Source organism: Notolepis coatsorum (genome assembly GCF_963971535.1).
Source record: "Notolepis coatsorum genome assembly, contig: SCAFFOLD_451, whole genome shotgun sequence".
NCBI lineage: Eukaryota > Metazoa > Chordata > Actinopteri > Aulopiformes > Paralepididae > Notolepis > Notolepis coatsorum.
The window spans coordinates 76,515-100,641 of record NW_028173732.1 but is presented as its reverse complement, the minus strand read 5'-3'; the positions used below and the strand labels follow the sequence as shown (position 1 = coordinate 100,641).

Genomic DNA, 24,127 nt, shown 5'->3' with positions numbered 1-24,127 from the left:
ACCACACTACCAAAGGGTTAAGCATTTCACTGTGACAATACAGAAGGTTAACCCTTTCACTACCACACTACCAAAGGGTTAACCCTTTCACTGAGACAATACAGAAGGTTAACCCGTTCACTACCACACTACCAAAGGGTTAACCCTTTCACTACCACACTACCAAATGGTTAACCCTTTCACAACCACACTACAGAAGGTTAACCATTTGTAGTGTGGCAGTGAAAGGGTTAAACAGACCCGCATCATCGTGATTGAAATTCATAGCTATTGCTATTGATATATAGTAGTTAATAGTATCAGATTGCGAGTTACATGAAAATAGGGTATGTTTTGAGGAAATATAACAAACGTATTCTGAAAATACAATGTATTTTGTATCTTTTCTTTTCTGTTTTATATATTTTATTAGCATTACTGTAGGTCAAATAACAATTTATTGCATCACTGCAACACTGAGTAGTACAGTAATAATGACAAACCCTTGCGTTTTTGCTTCACAGTGATTTTATTGACGACCGCAGGCTTCAATACCATAGATGTAAGCAACATTCAGACAATCCTTACTATGCTGCCCCCTTCAGACCATTTCCTCTCACTGCACAATAATAGCGACTCTATGACAAAGGCGTTCTCACAGGCCGCTGACGCTGATGACGTCGGTGAAGACGGATCATGTCAGCCCAAACACCAGAGCGTCGGGAGGGTCACGGTATAGTCGGTCAGTCGCTGATCTTGAAGCCGCAGAGCTTGGCGTCGCCGGTGATATCAAAGTGATCGTACTTGACGTCTCCAAGTCGGTTGGGGAAAGACATTGTGTTGCCGTCAGGGAGTTCGATGTAAAAATACTCATTTGTGAAGTTGATGTAGAACTGCAGGAACACGTGAGAAACAAACAAACAAACAAAGAAAGGGAAATAGAATTTGTTTAGTCATACTCAAGGGTGAGTTGAAAAACACCCAGTGGAAAAAAGTGCATTGTTTTTAAGTATGTTTGAGAATCAGTAATAATAAATACAAATTGTAATAAATAATAATGTAAATAATAATAAAAAGTTAAAACATAGGAGCAGCAAAACTGGCTTGAAATACATTTATTCCTTACTATTAACTCATTCAGCGCCATTCACGAGAAAAGTCGGGTTGACTCGCCATGCATTGACAGCCAATCACGAAAAAAGTCAGGTTTTAATCGTTATTTCTTTTATTCGCTATATCCATTCATTTTTCATCCATCCAGCCTGATTTTATCATTGGGAATGGGTCTGAGCTCGCAAAAGGCCAATACCGTCGCCTAACGCCTTCCAGCCGGTATTACACATCATTGGAATCCCTCCCCCTTGGGCTGTACACTGATCTAAGAAGTCTGGTCCAGGTTTTCCTTCTCAGGCATGCAGTATCGTTATAACACATGGACTGGGGAGCAGCGTGGATTATGCGTTTTGGACATATAACGTTGGATCAATAAACGCGATCAATATTTGGAATTGCGATCAGGAATTGGATTAATCTTTTTGCAGTACATCAGATGTGAGGTAAGGACTCTATGTTACCAATCTTGGGTTAATCCGATGTTTCTTTCGTAACGATCACGCATGTGTGTGTGTGTGTGTGTGTGTGTGTGTGTGTGTGTGTGTGTGTGTGTGTGTGTGTGTGTGTGTGTGTGTTTGTGTGTTTGTGCGTGCGTGCGTGCGGTTGGCTGCGACCAAGGCACGGAGAAGCGACTTTTCAGACCCCGCTTCTGTTCGTGCATGAGGACACATATAATACCGATAATCTAGCGTTATTTTCAGAACGATTCATAAATCAAGCAACAAATGGCACGATTTCTAAGGAAATGCATTGAAGCGCGGTTTGCTCGAGTTTCTTGAGATAGACAGAAACGCTCTGGAACTATACTCATATTCATCACGGTATAAAACGGAAATGTATGTATGAAAAATCTGTTTTTTGCATGTTGACTGGAAGAAACTCACTGACAATCGACATGTTTATTAGATCCATAGCTATAATATTTCATATAGTTTTAGCACTCGCAAAACACGGCATTCTCCCCATTGCATTACAGTGCTGGCGTTCTAACCAGAAGGTAAACAGCGCCCCCTTGGCGTCCATTGAGTTAAGGGGCACTTCACCAAAACACAATGCAGATTTATTTTGCACATAATCTCACACGCATCCAAAAACTCTAAAAAAGTAGCTTGAATATGGCCAGGGACATTCAATTTAATTAATTACAGCACTTAAAATGAGCTTGAATGTGGCTACCAGTGATGTCATCGGGGACATTGATTTAATGAATCTTGAATGAATTAATGAAATGATGATGAAAAAATAGCAATACCTTGTATTATAGGGGCTGCTACCTTATCATTTAATTGAGCTGTAATTAGCACAACACAAGGATTCAATATCCCAGGATGACATCACTGGTGGCCATATCCAAACTCATTTAATCCCAATAACTGTCAAACGAAATGAATGTGTGCAAAACTGTTTCGTTTTTGGATGTGTGTGAGATTATGTGCAAAATAAACCAGCATTCATTGTCTTTTAGTGAAGTGCCCCTTTAAGACTGTGTCCATCTCAAAAGTAAACTCTTTCAGCAACCAGGAAACCAGGGAGTGGCAACATCACAAGGGGTTGTGATATACTAATAAATCGTGGGATGCCAAAATAATGAAAAGAGGGGGGGGGGGGGGGGGATCACCAAATACACTGCAGTATAAGACAGTGCAGACTGCAACTAATATTGTATAAACAAATACACCAAACAAATACAGGAATACATCTTTTATTCCTGAAATGAAAGTAAAAACCCATGTGGCATATTGTTGTAACAAATTATCTTTCCGATACTATTGTATCTAAATAAATAAATGAGTAAATAAAAAAGAAGACAGAGATCAACAGAGTATTCAGTCCTGCGCAGTAACCCACCTCCCTGCATCACGAAACGTGTATCTTAGCAACTAAATTGTCTCACTATACAGTGTAAAAACTGGGATTGGGGTTAATTCATATTTATTAAATTATTATTAGTAACCTATATACATAATAAAAAAGACGATGTGCTTTTTTGAAATCGAATTGAGCCGAATTAAATGAATTTGAACCATTTATGAATTGCATTTTACAGTTTTGGTTGAATAAAATTAGCTGATAGTTTAAAAATTGACCAGATGACGCTCAGTTTTTTACAGTGTAATTATCATAGACAAGCAGAGTACAAAACATTTCAGATAATCAACACCATGTCCACATCTATGTAGACACATGACCCTCACACCCCCCCACCCCCTCCTAACAGACAGTCTCCTCCCCACCGTATTCTCTGTTAGGATCTATGGGTAACAGTAATGTATATTTGCATATCGTATATGTCACAAATGTAACAGTGCTACTTACCTGAATGTCATGTATGTCCCTATGCCATAAATGTCATGATGTCATGTATGTTGTGTATGTCATAAATGTCACTATGAATTGAAAATGGGGGACCCTGATGTAAACAAGACAAACGTCTTTCTCTGGTCTGCATCCCCTTAACACATCCACCGCCATAAACGGCGTACGACGTGTTTGATGTCCATGCTAATTCTGGCAAACCACGCTGTACAACGTTATTGAGATCATATTTCATTTTTTCGCCATGGTATTCATAATTCCGCCACCCAGCCTCTGCTGATACAGTGGGAGCCTGCACAACAGTGCAACGCTTCAATACCGCCGCCTGGTGGATGATCGGGCGAGTTACAACCGGAAATGGATCTGGTGATCTCGGTGCATCTGGGAAATCCGTCCGGCAGTCACATATCGTTGCGGGACTCTAGACACACATCCGTGTATATGGATCGCTGCCATAACTCAATAATCGATATGATTTGGGGCGTTTATTGCGCCATACAAACCGGAAATGGATCTAGTCGATCGACGTCAAATAAGTGGGATCTTTTTTCCTCCAGTCTCATCGGCGAACGGTAAGAGGACAGTAACGTTATTTTCAAGGCGATTGTACATTTCTTTATTTACAAACCATCTGATCAATAAATCAACCCATACTACATAAAGCATTTACTGACGATCACGGAATTATAAACGACCCCCCCCCCCCGTTCATCCGCGCATGATGAGTCATAACGTTTAGGATCGTATTTAGTTGAATTTTTTAATATAGCGTGTATCGGCAATAAACGGCAATCGATATGCGTTTAGGCCTATAACTAGCGTTCTAGGAATTACTGCAGAAAACGATAAGAACATACTTATATTCTAGAAGGTATTTTCGTATGAATGTTTGAATGAAAAAGTATAACGTTCCTACATCCTGAACGATAGATAATCGATGTTGAATGGGCCATAGTAATGTCAATTTAGCAATACAATTTAAAGAGTTATAGCCCTGCAAAGAAGGTGAACATCTCCATAGGCTTACAGTGGTGACAGAGATGGGCATGAGAGGGGCAAACTGAGTGGCAGTTAATGTGTTAACAATTGTGTGTATTGAGCCGTACTGTATTGTACCCATTCTGCAATCTGTTCAATAAAGTTTTCATTCCGGGCGGCTGAGTGGCGCAGCGGACATTGCGCTCGTCACCAACGCAAGAGACACCGGGTTCGACTCCGGCTGTCGGCGTTGCCTCCGGCTTGGGCCAGCCGTCATACTAACTCAATTGGCAGAGTTAGCAGGTGGAAGTCGATGGGGTGGTAATCTGGACGTTGTGGACAGCGACTCCTACAGGTCGGTTGGGGGACGCCTGCACAGCAGAGACAGGAAATGGCGGGGGCAGTGTGAGCCTCCCACACGTTACACCTCGCCAATGAGAGTCCGCGCTGGCAGGTGAAAAGATGTGACAGGCTGCCTCCTCGTGTATCGGAGGGGACGGGTCAATACTTTTACCAACGGATTTCCAGTTCCGCGTGCGCGTTCTGCGAACTGATTGGCCACTGACGTTTCTGGTCGTGTGACATGTGCGGCCAATCGTGTGACGCCTGTTTCTTTCACTGGTTAAGCTTAGGCACTCTTTCGAAGTTGGTTAAGGTTAGAGTTTGTCTTAGAGCAGGGCGATAGAACACCAGCCCTGATTCCAAACTCTAACCTTAACCAACTTCGAAAGAGTCGCCTAAGCTTAACCAGTGATAAACTAGGCGTTAGGTCGTTTGCATACCGTTCGAGGCGGAAATGGGCAAAGACACAGGTGTCACACGATTGGGCACACATGTCACATGACCAGAAACGTCAGTGGCCAATCAGATCGCAGAACGTGAACGCGGAAATGGAAATCCGTTGGTAAAAAAATAGACGCGGAGGGGACACGTGATGCAAGGCTTATATCCTCCCTACAACCGGCCAGTGGGGGGCATATGCGAGCAACGTTCAAGACAGGGGGAGGGAAGAATTGGCACAGTGGAATTGGGATGGGAGAAGAAAATAGAAAAAGAGGAGAAAAAGTGGATACAAAAAAATAAAGTTTTCATTCATTCATTCATTCACTCACTCACTCACTCACTCACTCACTCACACACACACACCTTGCTTTCATCGCCCCGAGAGAAAGGGAAGCTTGAGTCCCGCTGCTCGTCGCCCCAGTGCCCTCCGGAGAAGTGGTTACAGACGATGATGTTGGAGTCGCCGCCGTGGTCAAAGCGGGGGTTGAAGTGCAACGCGATGTTGTCCGAGTCATGCCCGACGTTGATGGCAAAGCTACGGTGGAGTCAGAGGAAGAGAGCGAGGGGAGAAAAGAGTGGATAAAGATGATACATTTACATTTTTAGTAATTTTTTAGCTGACGCTTTTATCCAAAGCGACTTACAAGTTTTGTACGACAAGTCATCAGGAAGGGCACAACTCTATCAGCTGAGTAACAATGTTCATCAAAGTGTTGAGTGTAGGTTAGTTTATTAGGAGGACAAGTGCATGGCAGTAAGGTTAGTTAGGGTTAGACCTTTTTTTTTTTTTTTTTGAGATAATGATTGATTGATGATACACCAACATCTCCTTAATGATTAAATACAGTACTGGTTCTGATATCTAAAACTCACAACTACACACTCTCAGATGAGGGCGAGTCTAATTGAACCCTTGCAACCAGGGCTTGACATTAACACCCGCCAAATGCGGGTAGAATTCGGCAGTGTAACCCGTTTTAGAGTCGTAGTGAAGTCTCTCTCTCTCTCTCTCTCTCTCTCTCTCTCTCTTCTCTCTCTTGCGTCATGTGTAATGATAGTCTCTGTCTCTCTCTCTCTCTCTCTCTCTCTCTCTTGCATTGGCAAGTAATTTTTTTTAATAAAGATCTATATATATACAGTATATATATATATATTTCTTTTATGTATTTTTATTATATTTTGGCTAAATATGCCTAGTTTTATAAATGTGTATTGATAACATAGTGCTGTAATACAATGTCTCTAATAAATATGCATGATCAAGTTCAACGTGTGCTTTTATTTTGATATTCCTTAATTCCATGTTCAAATTCCGCTAAGTGTGGGGTCGCCAAAAGAAAACCTAAATGAAATAGGGTCGTGGTATAAAAAAGTTTGAGAACCCATGCTTTATTCCACCATCTTGGATCACACTGAATCAGGTCACTTTATAATATCCTTGACGTATCTCAGGATGTTATACTAGCTCAGCTGCGCTAACGAGTTGGTTAGAATGGTAACGGTTATAAGGTAATGCTTTGTGCAACATTGTGTACTCTTGGAGAAAATAAACCAAAAATTTGACTTCATGGCAGCTTTATAAAAGCCCGCCATTGTGTTCGTTGGAATGTCTGACCAAGTCATAAGTCATCATCATCAACCTTTATTTATTCTCGAAAAGACAATTGAGGTCACCCTCATTTTCAATGTCGTTGAGACTTTACAGACATTTCAATGCACACATTTCTACAATATAACAATAATAAATATTAATAACTATCTATATAGTATAAAATGAACATAGGCATAAAATCAGCACACAGATTGACAGAATAAAAAACAATGCATAGATTGCAGACATAAGAATAGGTATAAAAGACATTAAAAGTAGTGCAATGTAAACGTGCAGACTTAATAATGGCATAAAATAAGTATATACCGCTCGAAGGCATGTGAACCCCCCCGGAACAGTCAGTCCCCCAAAACACCCCACACATCAATCCCTACTAGATCCCCATCCAAGACACACACACAAGTACTGCTACCAGTCTCTGTGGTGGTAGGAGAGTGCTGTTACTATTAGGGCTGACCCCGACTAATCGATCGAAAGGAGCCGTAGTCGACTGCCAACCTCTTAGTCGAATGCATAAAAAATTACAAAACAAAGAAAATATATAAAAAAAAAAATTTAAACATTTTTTATATCATTCTTTCCAAAAGCAAATAAGCCTAGAAGCGTGGCTAACACTAATGGCGCGCATACCAGCGAGGCTAACTGCCTAAGAAAACACTGAAGGCACTGAAAGAGGATTTCACCCATCTAATGAACACACTAGAGTAGAGAAATATCAAGATGTATCCATCAGTGGACCAATTGCATGCTTTAGCAGAGGACAAGGAGCCTTCAGTCGACTCCTTCAGACATTAAGCACCCCCCACAGCCCAAATGGAATGAAAAGATGTTATTTTTTTTATATTTATTTATTTATATTTTATATTTATTTATTTATTTATTTGTATTATTATTTATATAGGCCTATGTGATATTTTAAATTCCAAGTCATTGCACATTGTCTTTCGAAGGGTCAAGGGTGGGTATCAAACAGGAGAGAAGACTGTCAGGTTTTAAACTGTGGATACTGTTAAACAGTAATCCAGAACTATTTTATTGCACTGTAAAAAAAAATTACTGAAAAAAACGTCTATATGTCTGCACTTTATGTGCTCATTTCATGTCTATTCTATTCTACTACTTATTGCACTGCACTATTGCACTATTTTACTCTGTCTATTCTATCTTATTCTTTTTATTATTGTCTATTTAAAACTGAATCAAACCATAAACAAGGTGGCCTGGTGGGATGTTAGATAGATCCTAATGTGAAAAACTGTGATTTCATATGTCTGCACTTTATGTGCTCATTTTATGCCTGTCTTTTTCTGTTGTGAAGCACTTTGAGCTGCAGTTTCTGTATGAAAGGTGCTATACAAATAAAGTTTATTATTATTATTATTATTATTATTATTATTATTATTATTATTATTATTATTATTATTATTATTATTATTATTATTATTATTATTATTATTATTACAGCATCTGGAAGTGCTGGTGAGTAAGATTGATCACTGCTAGCTCAGGGCGCTTGAGGCAGCACTCTTTCTGCCTGTGTGGTGAACAGCACCATCCATCTGAGTGGAAGACTAACTAACTTCTTAGACTTCTCCGCCAATAGGTCCAAAACACAAGAGGACTTACGTAGAGCTGTCATCACTGGGCTTGACCCAGATCTTGAACTTCTGGCCCATCTTTAAAGACAAGTTGGTCACCTTCTGTAAGTGGGAGACAACAGCAGATTCTATGTGAATTGGGACAGACAGATTGATGAATGGCTAGATGGACAGAGACAAATCGATGAATGGCTAGATGGACAGACAGATCAATGAATGGCTATATGGACAGACAGACAGATTGATGAATGGCTAGATGGACAGAGACAAATCGATGAATGGCTAGATGGACAGACAGATCAATGAATGGCTAGATGGACAGACAGACAGATCGATGAATGGCTAGATGGACAGACAGGTCGATGAATGGCTTGATGGACAGACAGACAGATCGATGAATGGCTAGATGGACAGAAAGACAGATCAATGAATGGCTAGATGGACAGAGACAAATCGATGAATGGCTAGATGGACAGACAGACAGATCAATAATTGGCTAGATGGACAGACAGACAGATAGATGAATGGCTAGATGGACAGACAGGTTGATGAATGGCTAGATGGACAGACAGACAGATCGATGAATGGCTAGATGGACAGACAGACAGATCGATGAATGGCTAGATGAACAGAAAGACAGATCAATGAATGGCTAGACGGACAGACGGACGGGTAGATGGATGGGTAGGTGGATGGATGGATAATCCATCTCAATTCACGACTATTTCATAAACTGATAAACCCTCATTAGATTTTCGCTTTTCCTGACACTGAAATTGAAGGACAGTTTTAGAAGAGCTACTCAAATGTTGGTCAGGCCAGAGCTGTCAGTTGCCAGGCATCCAACAACATACATGTTTGCCAACTGTGGGGACAAAGAGGTTTTAGAGATCCCGGGACAGACCTGTAATGTACTGTAATGTACACAGATAAGAGGGATGTTAATAAAGATGGTCAACAGAGAAGTCGAGCATCAGTGGCACACGTGTTTCTGTATTTGTGATAGTTAAAAAACTAAAAACACACTTGAGTAAAAGTCTAAAAGTTTCTACTTTTAAATGTACTAAAAAGTACAAGTAAAAATGTTTTTTCTGACTGTCTATATTCTTCTGATAGCAGGTGTTTAATCAAAGATTCCCGCTTTCTAGTCTTGCACAAGGACCAATCAGCATGGCATGATGGGTATGGGCAGATTCATTTTCCATTGATGGGGATTTGATTGGCTGTTTTTAAATAAAGTGCGGTTGCAGGATTAATAACGATAACGTTAGTTCGGCCAGAGAAACAAATATATTAATTTAAATGGTTGGTCCTGCGAGATTTGTACTTTGTACTTTGCAGGTCTGCATTTTAAATGTAAGGAGTAAAAAGTATGTTTTTTTCTCTCTGAAATGTAATTGAGTAAAAGTACAAGTATACAAACCTAATAATACTCGGGTAAAGTACAAATCCCAGAAAACAGTACTTAAGTATTGTAACAAAGTACCGGGGGCCCTGTCCACACGAGAGTTTGAATTTAATATGACCGAAGTTTGAAAAAATAAAACTCCGTCCACACGGTGAACACAGGTGGACAACCGTGTATAACTGCGTACTCACAGGCAGAGCTGGAACCCAGCAACCGATACATTCAGTACAATGTAATACAATGCCAAAGCAGTAGGCGGCGATGTTGTTCAGACATGAAGGCCATTTCAACCAATCAGAAAAGACTGAACGCTCACTAAACTTCCCGTTGGGTCGCGATCTGCCATTAATTTACTGAAGAAGAAGAAGTAAACTTCCCGTTTAGAAGCACAGCTGGACCCTATTGATCATTTTGCCAACGGAACATATATTTTCAGCAAAGAAAGAAACTGCAATAAACAAACGGATACATTCACTGTGTTCTGCCTCTCATTTTGTTGATGAAACAAAACCATCAGCAACACAATTTACCACCAAGAGCGGATAGTTTAGTCTCACAAAAAAGATCTCCGGTGTTGTTAGCTACACATGCTAATGTCAATGGCATTCTCTATGTATAGTATATAGCTTAAATGCTAACGTAATAATGTAACGTTAACGCTAGTATAATGAATGGATGCAAACGTTATTTAACACATTGCAGAATGGGTACAATACAATACGGCTCAATACAAACAATTGTTATGAGGATGCAGTCTGGACTGGGTTCCTTATAACAATAACTTGACAACACATGAGTTTAGTTTAGCTGCAGCTACATGTTTACTCTGAGCGTCAACAGACATCAGTCGATCACAACACTCTTCAACACAGACGATACGTTTTGAACAAAAGTTTGTTACAATCATTTTCATATAACGCTACTTGGGACAGCTCTGCTGTAAACACTGGTGTAGTTGGCTCTGCTCTAATCTCTACCCCGCGGTCTGCCGTGAACATGGGGAATAATTGCGACAGCTCTGCTGTAAACACTGGGAATAACCTCGGTTGCTATGCCCACACGCAACTGCAAAACCGCACAACTCCACCCTGGCCACCGGTTTCAAAAGACCGCGGTTGCAGTGTAGCAAATCCCCGGTTGTGTGTGGCCGAACAGTGCAACTGCGCACATACAATCACGGTTACATTAAACCCAGCGTTTACACCCCTGGGATTAGCATACTACATTCATCTTCATGTGAAACAAAGTGACTTACAGTCAGACTGATTTAAGCATCATATCAGGCAATGTGCACCATGCTGACAATGTAGGCTACATACATCGGAAAAGTCATCTTAGCTAAGTAGATCATCTACCAGGGTAGGGCAGAGAATCAGAGGTTGTAAAAGCTCTGAAACAGGAAAGAGCTACATTTGACCTTTGATTCGTGTTTGCAATGGGGACACTGTAAAACCATAAATAGACGCCCACTTGACTTTCAGGATCTTTATCATCCTCTTTGTATGTGTTGTGTGTTTGTGCATGTGTGCGTGTGTGTGTGTGCTTACTCTCAAACGGTTGCAATAATTTTATCAATTCATAAAGTAAATGTCCTCGTTATGATGGGGGTCAATGTTCCAGACACCCCGTGATAATAACAGTACCGCTAGTCCTATACCCTGTACCACACCCATGGAAACCCCTACCCGAGTCCACTTCCTGTTACAATATCATGTCAGATCAATATTGGTTTATTATTGACCAGGCAGGCAGAGCCTCACGCAACGAATAATGTGACATTCATTTGGGGTTTCAACAAAGTGTGTGATATTCTGTTAGACAGAGCTGCCACATCATTTAAGTATGCCCTATCAACCTCCTCCATACCTACCAACCTCCTCCAATGTACAGTTTCTTCGTCAAATGTATATACTCTCTTTTTTTAGACTCTTCTCGTATCACAACCAGTACTGTATTTGTAAATCTGGTATGTCATAAATGTATAGATGTAGCAGTACTGTCTATCTGTATGTCGTGTGTGTCATATGTTATGATGAATTGAAAATGGGGGACCCTGATGTAAACAAGACGAAAGTCTTTCTCTGGTCTGCATCCCCTGTATTGAGCTGTACTGTACTGTACCCATTCTGCAATCTGTTAATACAATTTTCAATCAATCAATCAATACTAGTACACTAATCTGTAAATATAAAATGTGTATGAAGATTATTGTTTGAAGAGGGTAGAAACATCATAGATGTATGCATCATGTGTTCCGTCACAAGTGTGAATTAGCTCGTTCGATTTGTGTTGGATTCCTGTGCAACACACACATGCTGTTATTCCCGCTCTAAAACAGACATGCAGTTGAACCTCTTTCAGCATCGAGAACCCATGACCTTCTGTGAATGAAGTGTATTCAAAACACTGAACAGTGAACACTGATCTCTCCACACACACAAGCACACATGAACACACACATGAACACACACGCACACACACACACACACACACACACACACACACACACACACACACACACACACACACACACACACACACACACACACACACACACACACACACACACACACACACACACACACACACACACACACACACACACACACACACACACACACACACACACACACACACACACACACACACACACACACACACACACACACACACACACACACACACACACACACACACGCACACACGCACGTACGCACGCACACACGCACACACCACACGTCCTCACTTGCACTCTCTCACACACCCCACACACTACAAAAAAGGTCACTTTAAAAAACATAACTGGATATTTGTATATATTACCTTTATTTCTTAAGCTTAGCATTGTATTGTATTTTATTCTTATGCCTTTTTATCATGTCTATTTTATTATCTATTCAATTTTATTATTCAATTTTATTATTTGTATTTTTTGCACAAATCAAGGCGGGGCATGGCCACCTTCATTTCACTACATGTCCCGTGTCTGTATGTGTGTGGCGAATACATCTCTTGAAATCTTGAATCTATTCCACTTACCATCTTGGCTTTCTTCAGTGGGAGACGGCTCAGTGGGAGAGAGCAGTGCAGCTGCTTGTGTAGCTTATATACTGTGAGCGGCCGTGACACTGTGGCCAGGAGGCAACCAATCGGAAACGGGTTGTGAAATAAAAGGTAGCAGCAGAGAGAGAAGTAGGATGTGGAATTTGGAGCGTTCTGATTGGCCGAGAGGTTTAAGGGGGCGGGACTTATGTGTATGTCATACCTTATAAGGGCATATATCAAAGTTTGATGGATTGTAGCCACGCCCCCTTTTTGAGATGATTTATGACCCCCCCTAGGGCTTCTCTGATTGGTCTAGGATGTAAGGAGGCGGGACATCCGGTTTTGAGGGCGGGTCATCCGGTTTTCGGAAGGGGAGGAGTTTTTTTTTTATTTAATTTTTTTTCAAAAAGAGTGTATTCCATGTTTTTACAGAATATGTATTTCTGTATTTCCAAACGTTTTCAGAATATATCATCACAATTAAGTTTTACAAGGTTGAATACATTATGTGTATTCCAAAGTCTTAAGAATTTGTGTATCTTCAGAAAGTGCATTTATTTCAAATGGTGAGTGTATCTTCAGAAAGTGCATTTATTTCAAATGGTGAGTGTATCTTCAGAAAGTGCATTTATTTCAAATGGTGAGTGTATCTTCAGAAAGTGCATTTTCTTCCAAATGATGTTTGTATCTTAAGAAATACCCTCTCTCTGTCTGTTTGCTGTTGGTGTGTGTCTCCACTCTGTAGGCTGTGTGTTCTCTCAAATGTCTCTCAGTAGACTGAATATTTCTCCCTCTGTCTAACTGCAGCTTCTCTGAAAATTCTGATGGTGACAAACCCCGTAGATGTCATACGAGGCTGGTGAAAGACTACGGCCAATGAGATGACTCAAAACCATCTGCCAAAAGCAGATTTATGACTCTGCGACTTCCCGTTTCTGTAGAAAAACGGCCCCCAAGGTGTCTGTGTGTGTTTTCTTAATGCCAGATGCCAAATGTCACAATCTTTAGATAAGTGTATTCCAAATTACAAATGTAATGTGTCTAATGTGTTTAAGCAAAAGTCTAAATAAATGTAAAATACATTTTTTTGTATTCCAAATTACAAATGTATGTATGTATATTAGTTTCATGGATAAAGACATAATCTTTATACACTTGTGTTTAAGCAAAAAGAAAATTACAAATGTAAAAAATTAAAAGTGCACCATTACATTAGCATGCAAGGGTCTAGGGTTTGAATATTTCGTTAATACAGGTGTTTTATATTATACACATTAATTATTTTAGAGTTATTATTAAAAGAGTTGGGCTGAAAATATAAAGTACAGAAAAGATCTATGTGTGTCTGTGAGGTGTGTGTCTCTGATCGGGGGTGTGAACAGGGCTCTCTTAGGTGCTAAAACACAGCATGAGGCGTGAAGATTAGGGCACATGCATACTTGGAGTAAAAAATGTAAACTCAACACACATTTACAGTCATCATACAAATGGTTTATATCTTTGTAACATGTACAAGTAATGTACAACATTATACTCATAGGATATTTTTTAGTTCACACAATGTTTTCACACATATTTTAAAAGATTTCCCCATAAACAGGCATATGTCCTATAAACTAACCTACACTTTGATGAATATATTTTTATAAAATATAATTATAATTTGGATAAAAACGTCAACTAATTGACTAAATGTAAAAGTAATACCAACTAATTGACAGTTTGGGTGGTAATTCTTATTTTCTTATTTCGTAAAACTAAAATTAAAAGGCTACAGATCATAGAAAAACTTATGTCTTGTTTACATCAGAGTCCCCCTTTTTTCAATACATCCAGACATTTAGGACATAGCAGATTTACAAATACAACACTGTTTGTGAAAACAGTCCTGAAAATATCTGTCCAAGCTGTTTTAACTGTTTCAACCATCTTTAATTAAGACTTATTTTGGATATAGATCACTTCAAGGCCTGAATGTCCATACACTGTAGCAATGCTAAGCCTGCATTTTCAGGTCAACTTCCCTTACCAACATGCACATCTAACCCCTCTTTTAATGTCACAGTAACCTGAAATAGCACAGAGTGTGGGGAAAAGGCCTTATTCAAAATAAAAAAACTTTGAAACTGTACCCATTCTCCAATCTGTTAATAAACTTTTCAATCAATCAATCAATATATGATTAGGTATAAAAGTTAAAGACATGATAGATTAGAGTTGGGGCGAAAATATAAAGTGCTGTAAATATCTATCTTTTTGAGGATCTGGGTGTGAAAGGATCTGGGTGCTGCAAGGAGGTGTGAAAGATTAGGGACCAAACAACCTCTGTATATTTGCTTGTAATACTCTGCATTTACTCTAAACAAAACTAATAAAGTCTGTATTACAGCTAACTCTTTAAGTTTCAATAGTTTGGATTTAATACATAATTCATTGGTATGTTCTCTTGAATCTACATTGTGAACTATTCTTACTGCTCTCTTCTGTAATATAAATAAGGGCTTTATGTTGCTTTCATACGTGTTACCCCACACTTCCACACAGTAACTCAAATATGGTAGGATGAGTGAACAATATAATATTCGCATAGAATTATAATCAAACACATTCTTTGCCTTGTTCAAAACAAAACACTCTTGGCTACCTTATTTTTTTATGTACATTATATGTGGCTTCCATGTCATTTTCTCATCCAACATAATCCTTGGATTCCTTTGTCAATACATAATGCCACATTGTCCTTCTTTCGATTAGTAAATATCATACATTTCGTTTTTCCAAATTTAGGGATAGCTTATTGTTATTAAACCATATCTTAAGTTTACACATTTCATTTGGAGCGTTCTGATTGGCCGAGAGGTTTAAGGGGGCCCCCAAGGTGTCTGTGTGTGTTTTCTTAATGCCAGATGCCAAATGTCACAATCTTTAGATAAGTGTATTCCAAATTACAAATGTAATGTGTCTAATGTGTTTAAGCAAAAGTCTAAATAAATGTAAAATACATTTTTTTGTATTCCAAATTACAAATGTATGTATGTATATTAGTTTCATGGATAAAGACATAATCTTTATACACTTGTGTTTAAGCAAAAAGAAAATTACAAATGTAAAAAATTAAAAGTGCACCATTACATTAGCATGCAAGGGTCTAGGGTTTGAATATTTCGTTAATACAGGTGTTTTATATTATACACATTAATTATTTTAGAGTTATTATTAAAAGAGTTGGGCTGAAAATATAAAGTACAGAAAAGATCTATGTGTGTCTGTGAGGTGTGTGTCTCTGATCGGGGGTGTGAACAGGGCTCTCTTAGGTGCTAAAACACAGCATGAGGCGTGAAGATTAGGGCACATGCATACTTGGAGTAAAAAATGTAAACTCAACACACATTTACAGTCATCATACAAATGGTTTATATCTTTGTAACATGTACAAGTAATGTACAACATTATACTCATAGGATATTTTTTAGTTCACACAATGTTTTCACACATATTTTAAAAGATTTCCCCATAAACAGGCATATGTCCTATAAACGAACCTACACTTTGATGAATATATTTTTATAAAATATAATTATAATTTGGATAAAAACGTCAACTAATTGACTAAATGTAAAAGTAATACCAACTAATTGACAGTTTGGGTGGTAATTCTTATTTTCTTATTTCGTAAAACTAAAATTAAAAGGCTACAGATCATAGAAAAACTTATGTCTTGTTTACATCAGAGTCCCCCTTTTTTCCAATACATCCAGACATTTAGGACATAGCAGATTTACAAATACAACACTGTTTGTGAAAACAGTCCTGAAAATATCTGTCCAAGCTGTTTTAACTGTTTCAACCATCTTTAATTAAGACTTATTTTGGATATAGATCACTTCAAGGCCTGAATGTCCATACACTGTAGCAATGCTAAGCCTGCATTTTCAGGTCAACTTCCCTTACCAACATGCACATCTAACCCCTCTTTTAATGTCACAGTAACCTGAAATAGCACAGAGTGTGGGGAAAAGGCCTTATTCAAAATAAAAAAACTTTGAAACTGTACCCATTCTCCAATCTGTTAATAAACTTTTCAATCAATCAATCAATATATGATTAGGTATAAAAGTTAAAGACATGATAGATTAGAGTTGGGGCGAAAATATAAAGTGCTGTAAATATCTATCTTTTTGAGGATCTGGGTGTGAAAGGATCTGGGTGCTGCAAGGAGGTGTGAAAGATTAGGGACCAAACAACCTCTGTATATTTGCTTGTAATACTCTGCATTTACTCTAAACAAAACTAATAAAGTCTGTATTACAGCTAACTCTTTAAGTTTCAATAGTTTGGATTTAATACATAATTCATTGGTATGTTCTCTTGAATCTACATTGTGAACTATTCTTACTGCTCTCTTCTGTAATATAAATAAGGGCTTTATGTTGCTTTCATACGTGTTACCCCACACTTCCACACAGTAACTCAAATATGGTAGGATGAGTGAACAATATAATATTCGCATAGAATTATAATCAAACACATTCTTTGCCTTGTTCAAAACAAAACACTCTTGGCTACCTTATTTTTTTATGTACATTATATGTGGCTTCCATGTCATTTTCTCATCCAACATAATCCTTGGATTCCTTTGTCAATACATAATGCCACATTGTCCTTCTTTCGATTAGTAAATATCATACATTTCGTTTTTCCAAATTTAGGGATAGCTTATTGTTATTAAACCATATCTTAAGTTTACACATTTCATTTGGAGCGTTCTGATTGGCCGAGAGGTTTAAGGGGGCGGGACTTATGTGTATGTCATACCTTATAAGGGCATATATCAAAGTTTGATGGATTGTAGCCACGCCCCCTTTTTGAGATGATTTATGACCCCCCTAGGGCTTCTCTGATTGGTCTAGGATGTAAGGAGGCGGGACATCCGGTTTTGAGGGCGGGTCATCCGGTTTTCGGAAGGGGAGGAGTTTTTTTTTTATTTTATTTTTTTTCAAAAAGAGTGTATTCCATGTTTTTACAGAATATGTATTTCTGTATTTCCAAACGTTTTCAGAATATATCATCACAATTAAGTTTTACAAGGTTGAATACATTATGTGTATTCCAAAGTCTTAAGAATTTGTGTATCTTCAGAAAGTGCATTTATTTCAAATGGTGAGTGTATCTTCAGAAAGTGCATTTATTTCAAATGGTGAGTGTATCTTCAGAAAGTGCATTTATTTCAAATGGTGAGTGTATCTTCAGAAAGTGCATTTTCTTCCAAATGATGTTTGTATCTTAAGAAATACCCTCTCTCTGTCTGTTTGCTGTTGGTGTGTGTCTCCACTCTGTAGGCTGTGTGTTCTCTCAAATGTCTCTCAGTAGACTGAATATTTCTCCCTCTGTCTAACTGCAGCTTCTCTGAAAATTCTGATGGTGACAAACCCCGTAGATGTCATACGAGGCTGGTGAAAGACTACGGCCAATGAGATGACTCAAAACCATCTGCCAAAAGCAGATTTATGACTCTGCGACTTCCCGTTTCTGTAGAAAAACGGCCCCCAAGGTGTCTGTGTGTGTTTTCTTAATGCCAGATGCCAAATGTCACAATCTTTAGATAAGTGTATTCCAAATTACAAATGTAATGTGTCTAATGTGTTTAAGCAAAAGTCTAAATAAATGTAAAATACATTTTTTTGTATTCCAAATTACAAACGTATGTATGTATATTAGTTTCATGGATAAAGACATAATCTTTATACACTTGTGTTTAAGCAAAAAGAAAATTACAAATGTAAAAAATTAAAAGTGCACCATTACATTAGCATGCAAGGGTCTAGGGTTTGAATATTTCGTTAATACAGGTGTTTTATATTATACACATTAATTATTTTAGAGTTATTATTAAAAGAGTTGGGCTGAAAATATAAAGTACAGAAAAGATCTATGTGTGTCTGTGAGGTGTGTGTCTCTGATCGGGGGTGTGAACAGGGCTCTCTTAGGTGCTAAAACACAGCATGAGGCGTGAAGATTAGGGCACATGCATACTTGGAGTAAAAAATGTAAACTCAACACACATTTACAGTCATCATACAAATGGTTTATATCTTTGTAACATGTACAAGTAATGTACAACATTATACTCATAGGATATTTTTTAGTTCACACAATGTTTTCACACATATTTTAAAAGATTTCCCCATAAACAGGCATATGTCCTATAAACTAACCTACACTTTGATGAATATATTTTTATAAAATATAATTATAATTTGGATAAAAACGTCAACTAATTGACTAAATGTAAAAGTAATACCAACTAATTGACAGTTTGGGTGGTAATTCTTATTTTCTTATTTCATAAAACTAAAATTAAAAGGCTACAGATCATAGAAAAACTTATGTCTTGTTTACATCAGAGTCCCCCTTTTTTCAATACATCCAGACATTTAGGACATAGCAGATTTACAAATACAACACTGTTTGTGAAAACAGTCCTGAAAATATCTGTCCAAGCTGTTTTAACTGTTTCAACCATCTTTAATTAAGACTTATTTTGGATATAGATCACTTCAAGGCCTGAATGTCCATACACTGTAGCAATGCTAAGCCTGCATTTTCAGGTCAACTTCCCTTACCAACATGCACATCTAACCCCTCTTTTAATGTCACAGTAACCTGAAATAGCACAGAGTGTGGGGAAAAGGCCTTATTCAAAATAAAAAAACTTTGAAACTGTACCCATTCTCCAATCTGTTAATAAACTTTTCAATCAATCAATCAATATATGATTAGGTATAAAAGTTAAAGACATGATAGATTAGAGTTGGGGCGAAAATATAAAGTGCTGTAAATATCTATCTTTTTGAGGATCTGGGTGTGAAAGGATCTGGGTGCTGCAAGGAGGTGTGAAAGATTAGGGACCAAACAACCTCTGTATATTTGCTTGTAATACTCTGCATTTACTCTAAACAAAACTAATAAAGTCTGTATTACAGCTAACTCTTTAAGTTTCAATAGTTTGGATTTAATACATAATTCATTGGTATGTTCTCTTGAATCTACATTGTGAACTATTCTTACTGCTCTCTTCTGTAATATAAATAAGGGCTTTATGTTGCTTTCATACGTGTTACCCCACACTTCCACACAGTAACTCAAATATGGTAGGATGAGTGAACAATATAATATTCGCATAGAATTATAATCAAACACATTCTTTGCCTTGTTCAAAACAAAACACTCTTGGCTACCTTATTTTTTTATGTACATTATATGTGGCTTCCATGTCATTTTCTCATCCAACATAATCCTTGGATTCCTTTGTCAATACATAATGCCACATTGTCCTTCTTTCGATTAGTAAATATCATACATTTCGTTTTTCCAAATTTAGGGATAGCTTATTGTTATTAAACCATATCTTAAGTTTACACATTTCATTTGTAATTTGGAATACAGACATTTGTATCGACAGCAAATAAAACAAATTGCAATATGTTTGACACTTCACATATATCATTAATATATATAAAATAAAAAGTATGGGCCCCAGGACCGAACCTTGAGGGACAACACATTCAATATAGTTGGCTCCACCTCAAATGTAATGTTCAGAAAATGTGTATTTTTAGGTCTTTGCTGTTGCTGTCATTTTGACCATCTAGCTAAAAGAGGGGTCAATGATCGCAAATGAATACATGGTAAAAAAGGTCTACCAATTGTCAGGCAAGAATGCACTTCTAATATGTTACACACTAGTAATACAGCCATAATATTTCCAAATAGTATTGTTCTAAACAGTGTATTACAAATACAGTGTATTTGTAGCTAATGTAGACAATAGGCAATTATATAATTGTCACCTGAAAACATATTGTTGTCTATTTTCAAGATAGCCACTTAACCAGTTAATCGCCACCCCTCTCACACTGCATGTTTGTAATTTAGAAATTAAAATGTGATGATCAATCGTATCAAATGCTTTTTTAAGTGTATTTCCTATTCCTATTGTGTAATTCCTTTCATCTACGGTTGTGGTTATTTCTTCATATATATTCATTAAGGCTAAGGCTGTTGATCGATTTGCCCTGAATCCATACTGACTCTCACTCAGAATCTAAGAATCTAAGAATCATGAATCAAGAATCTTGAAAAATTGTGAAAGCAAAGACACTGGTCTGTAGTTGGTAAAACTGTGTTTGTCCCCAGATTTAAATAGAGGAATAATAATTATTTGAAAAAATTAATAGAAATGTCCCACAGGGATAAGGTTTATCTTATCTAAGTGTGCTAGTGTTTAATAGTGTATAGGGACATAGTGTGTAATAGTGTAATATTGTCATAGGGTAGTCCTAGTATGTAATAGTGTTATATAGTGTAATATTGTGCAAATGTGTAATAATGCAATAGTGTAATAGTGTGTAATAGTGTAATAGTTTAATACATTATTTTGTTTCCTCAAACAGACATGTTCATGTAACTTGCATCAATCCAGTTTTCAGTCACCTTTTCAGTCACCTTTCAGCCAACTGTGTTGAAGATTTGTAGCATGGTCCTAGGATAAACATAAATTATAGACATCTAAAATCATGAAACAGGTCGATTTTTAGTAGATTTAATCAATAGTCAGAAGGATAATGCTATTTTAGTCAAGGGTTGAGATATATCACCCCCATGACACATCCCTATTTTGTAAGACAAACAGTTTGATGTTGTAATTTCAGTGATTAGGCTCGCTTGCCTGTATACATTTTTATCAATCTGCTTTTGGTGTATTTTTTAGGTGTTTGGTTATGTTTTTATCTGTCATTTTGATCAGGTCTAGCTAAAAGAGGGGATTTATGATCTCAAATGACTAAGGTTTACCAATTGTCATGCATGAATTTCAACTCTAACGTGTTACATAAGTAAAACAGACTATTTGCAAACAACATTGTTCTAAAACAGTGTATCTACTACAGTGTGTATTTATATTTTAGCTAAATGTAAAAAAACATGAGAACACAATCCTAGTGAATTCTGAATTTGATGTTTATTGGTTGAATAAACATAAATTATAAAACATCTAAAACCATGAAACTGACTGATGCACTTAAAACAGACATGTCAACATAGTTTTTTTTACCTGTTTGCATAATGATAAGGTATAAAAACAAAATGCTTCAATACAAATGTATTTTTTAGAAGTTTAGTAATATCAAGCCCCAAATGTATTTTCTTTAACCTGATCTAAGCTACATTATACAACTCATGTATGAATTACTTTGCAACGTCTAGTTTTTTAGCCCCCCAGAGTTTTATGCTCTCAATATTATGGATATGCATTAAATCACACACGATAGGAAATATTCAATCAACTCAAAGATGATGGTTCTAAGGTAAATAAAATGTAATTCAGTCAACATAGTTAGTGTATAGTATGGCTAACATGTATGAAAGTTGTTGATACAATATTATAATTCATAATTCAATTCAAAATAATTACCGGCGAGGTTGTTTGATTTTTGTCCCGATGATTGAAGGAAATTCATTTTTAAGAACCATTTAGCATGAAATATCTTAAAGATGTATTTTATTCATTATAACCATGAAAATAATGCAATGTTAGGTTTTACCGTGATTTTAGTGTTCACAGATAGGAATGTATCATTCACATTCAATTATCCAAATGTACTCTGAACAGACTTGTGAAGTTAGAGATAGGAATGTATTATTCACATTCAATTATCCAAATGTACTCTGAGTAAAATTTACTCTGTGAAATGTACTCTGCGAAATGTACTCTGCGAAAGTTCCCTGCAATATGCATAGACTAGCAAAAACAATTCATATTGTTTCAGTGATGGCCTGGTTGATAGCTACATTGTCGACATGTCTTATTTTTTATTCTTATTTCAGTGTATAGTGAATCCAGGGGTATAGTGGAGCGATTATATTTTGTTTTTATAATATTTTATAATATCAAAACATGTCTTATGTTCTATAACATGTTCTTATATATCTACAAGTCTTATATAGAATGCTGTAAAAAGAGTCCTACTAATATATTTCACTTAAAAAACTTGTACAGAAAGATAAATATCTGACCCCCGGAGCCCTGTCAGAGTGTATACAGGTTCTGTACAGTATACCATATGCAAATCCCATATGGTCTAGCGGTAATGATGCCCTGCTTTCATCAGGGAGACGCGGGTTCGACTCCTGCTATGGGAATAACACTTTTTTTCTATACATAACAAATGTGTTGGTATGTTTTATTGTAACTGTTTGACTGTCAGAGTCTTCAGGGTATTCTTGTTTACCAGTGAGGAGATCCGGTACAAGAATCGAGTTCGTTGGTTGACTTTTTTTATTACATTGGATGCCATTTTGTCACAGGAAAGATTTGCCTCTAGGTAGGTAATTTCTTCTTTCCTTGTGACAATATTGTCACCCACTGTAACTGAGAAGCCGTCGGTCTGGCTGAGTTTGTTATTTGAACCAAAGAGAATGGACTCTGTTTTGCCCATGTGTAATGATAGTTTGTTATCGGCGAGCCATATGCAGATTTTGCCTAGTTCCGAGCTGAGGGTTTTTTCAACCTGTAACTTGTTCTTGTCAGAGACCAGCAGGGCTGAGTCGTCCGCAAACAGGAACAAGTTGCAGTCACAAGCTGACGACATGTCATTTGCATAAAATAGGAACAGTAGCGGTCCTAGTATGCTTCCTTGTGGAACACCACAGCTCACTGTGAGGGGGGGGATAGGGTACCGTTTACCTCCACCATCTGTTCTCTCCCCTCCAGGTAGGATTGCATCCAGCTCACTGATAGACTATCAAAACCAATTGCTTTTAGCTTGTCAAACAGAATGGTGTGATTGACAGTGTCGAAGGCCTTTTGTAGGTCCAGCATGACCATGCCGCAGTATTTGCCCGCGTCCACCTCTTGTTTGATGTGGTCGTTTAAATAGAGAAGGCATGAGTCAGTGGAGTGGGATGTTCTGAAGCCAGATTGGAATTCGTAGATTAGATTTTTTTTCGCGAGGTACTTTTCGACCTGTTCGTATACAAATTCTTCCATGACTTTCGAGATGGAGGTAAGGATAGAAACAGGGCGGTAGTTGCCTGGGTCTAATTTACTGCCCTTTTTGTGCAGGGGTGTTACTCTCGCAAGCTGTGTCTTTGCCCATTTCCACGTCGAACAGCCTGCAAACTACCTGGCGTTTTATCGCCATGCTCTAAGACAAACTCTAACCTTAACCAACTTCGAAAGAGTGCCTAAGCTTAACCAGTGTAGAAACAGGCGTCGGCCAATCAGAGAGCGTCTTG

General features: G+C 37.7%; 1 protein-coding gene across 1 annotated transcript in view; it reads right to left on the bottom strand.

Annotated features, from left to right (window-relative positions):
• Positions 1 to 525: 525 nt before the first annotated feature.
• LOC311247720 (beta-galactoside-binding lectin-like) overlaps positions 526 to 24,127 on the bottom strand; it is a 61,103-nt gene continuing 37,501 nt past the window's right edge. Inside the window, exons 2-4 of the mRNA XM_084338726.1 lie at positions 8,408 to 8,481; positions 5,533 to 5,704; positions 526 to 872 (exon numbers count right to left, since the gene is read on the bottom strand). Of these exons, the coding sequence (XP_084194852.1) occupies positions 723 to 872; positions 5,533 to 5,704; positions 8,408 to 8,457 (372 nt within the window). The 5' untranslated portion in view covers positions 8,458 to 8,481 and the 3' untranslated portion in view covers positions 526 to 722. The remainder of the gene's footprint in view (positions 873 to 5,532; positions 5,705 to 8,407; positions 8,482 to 24,127) is intronic.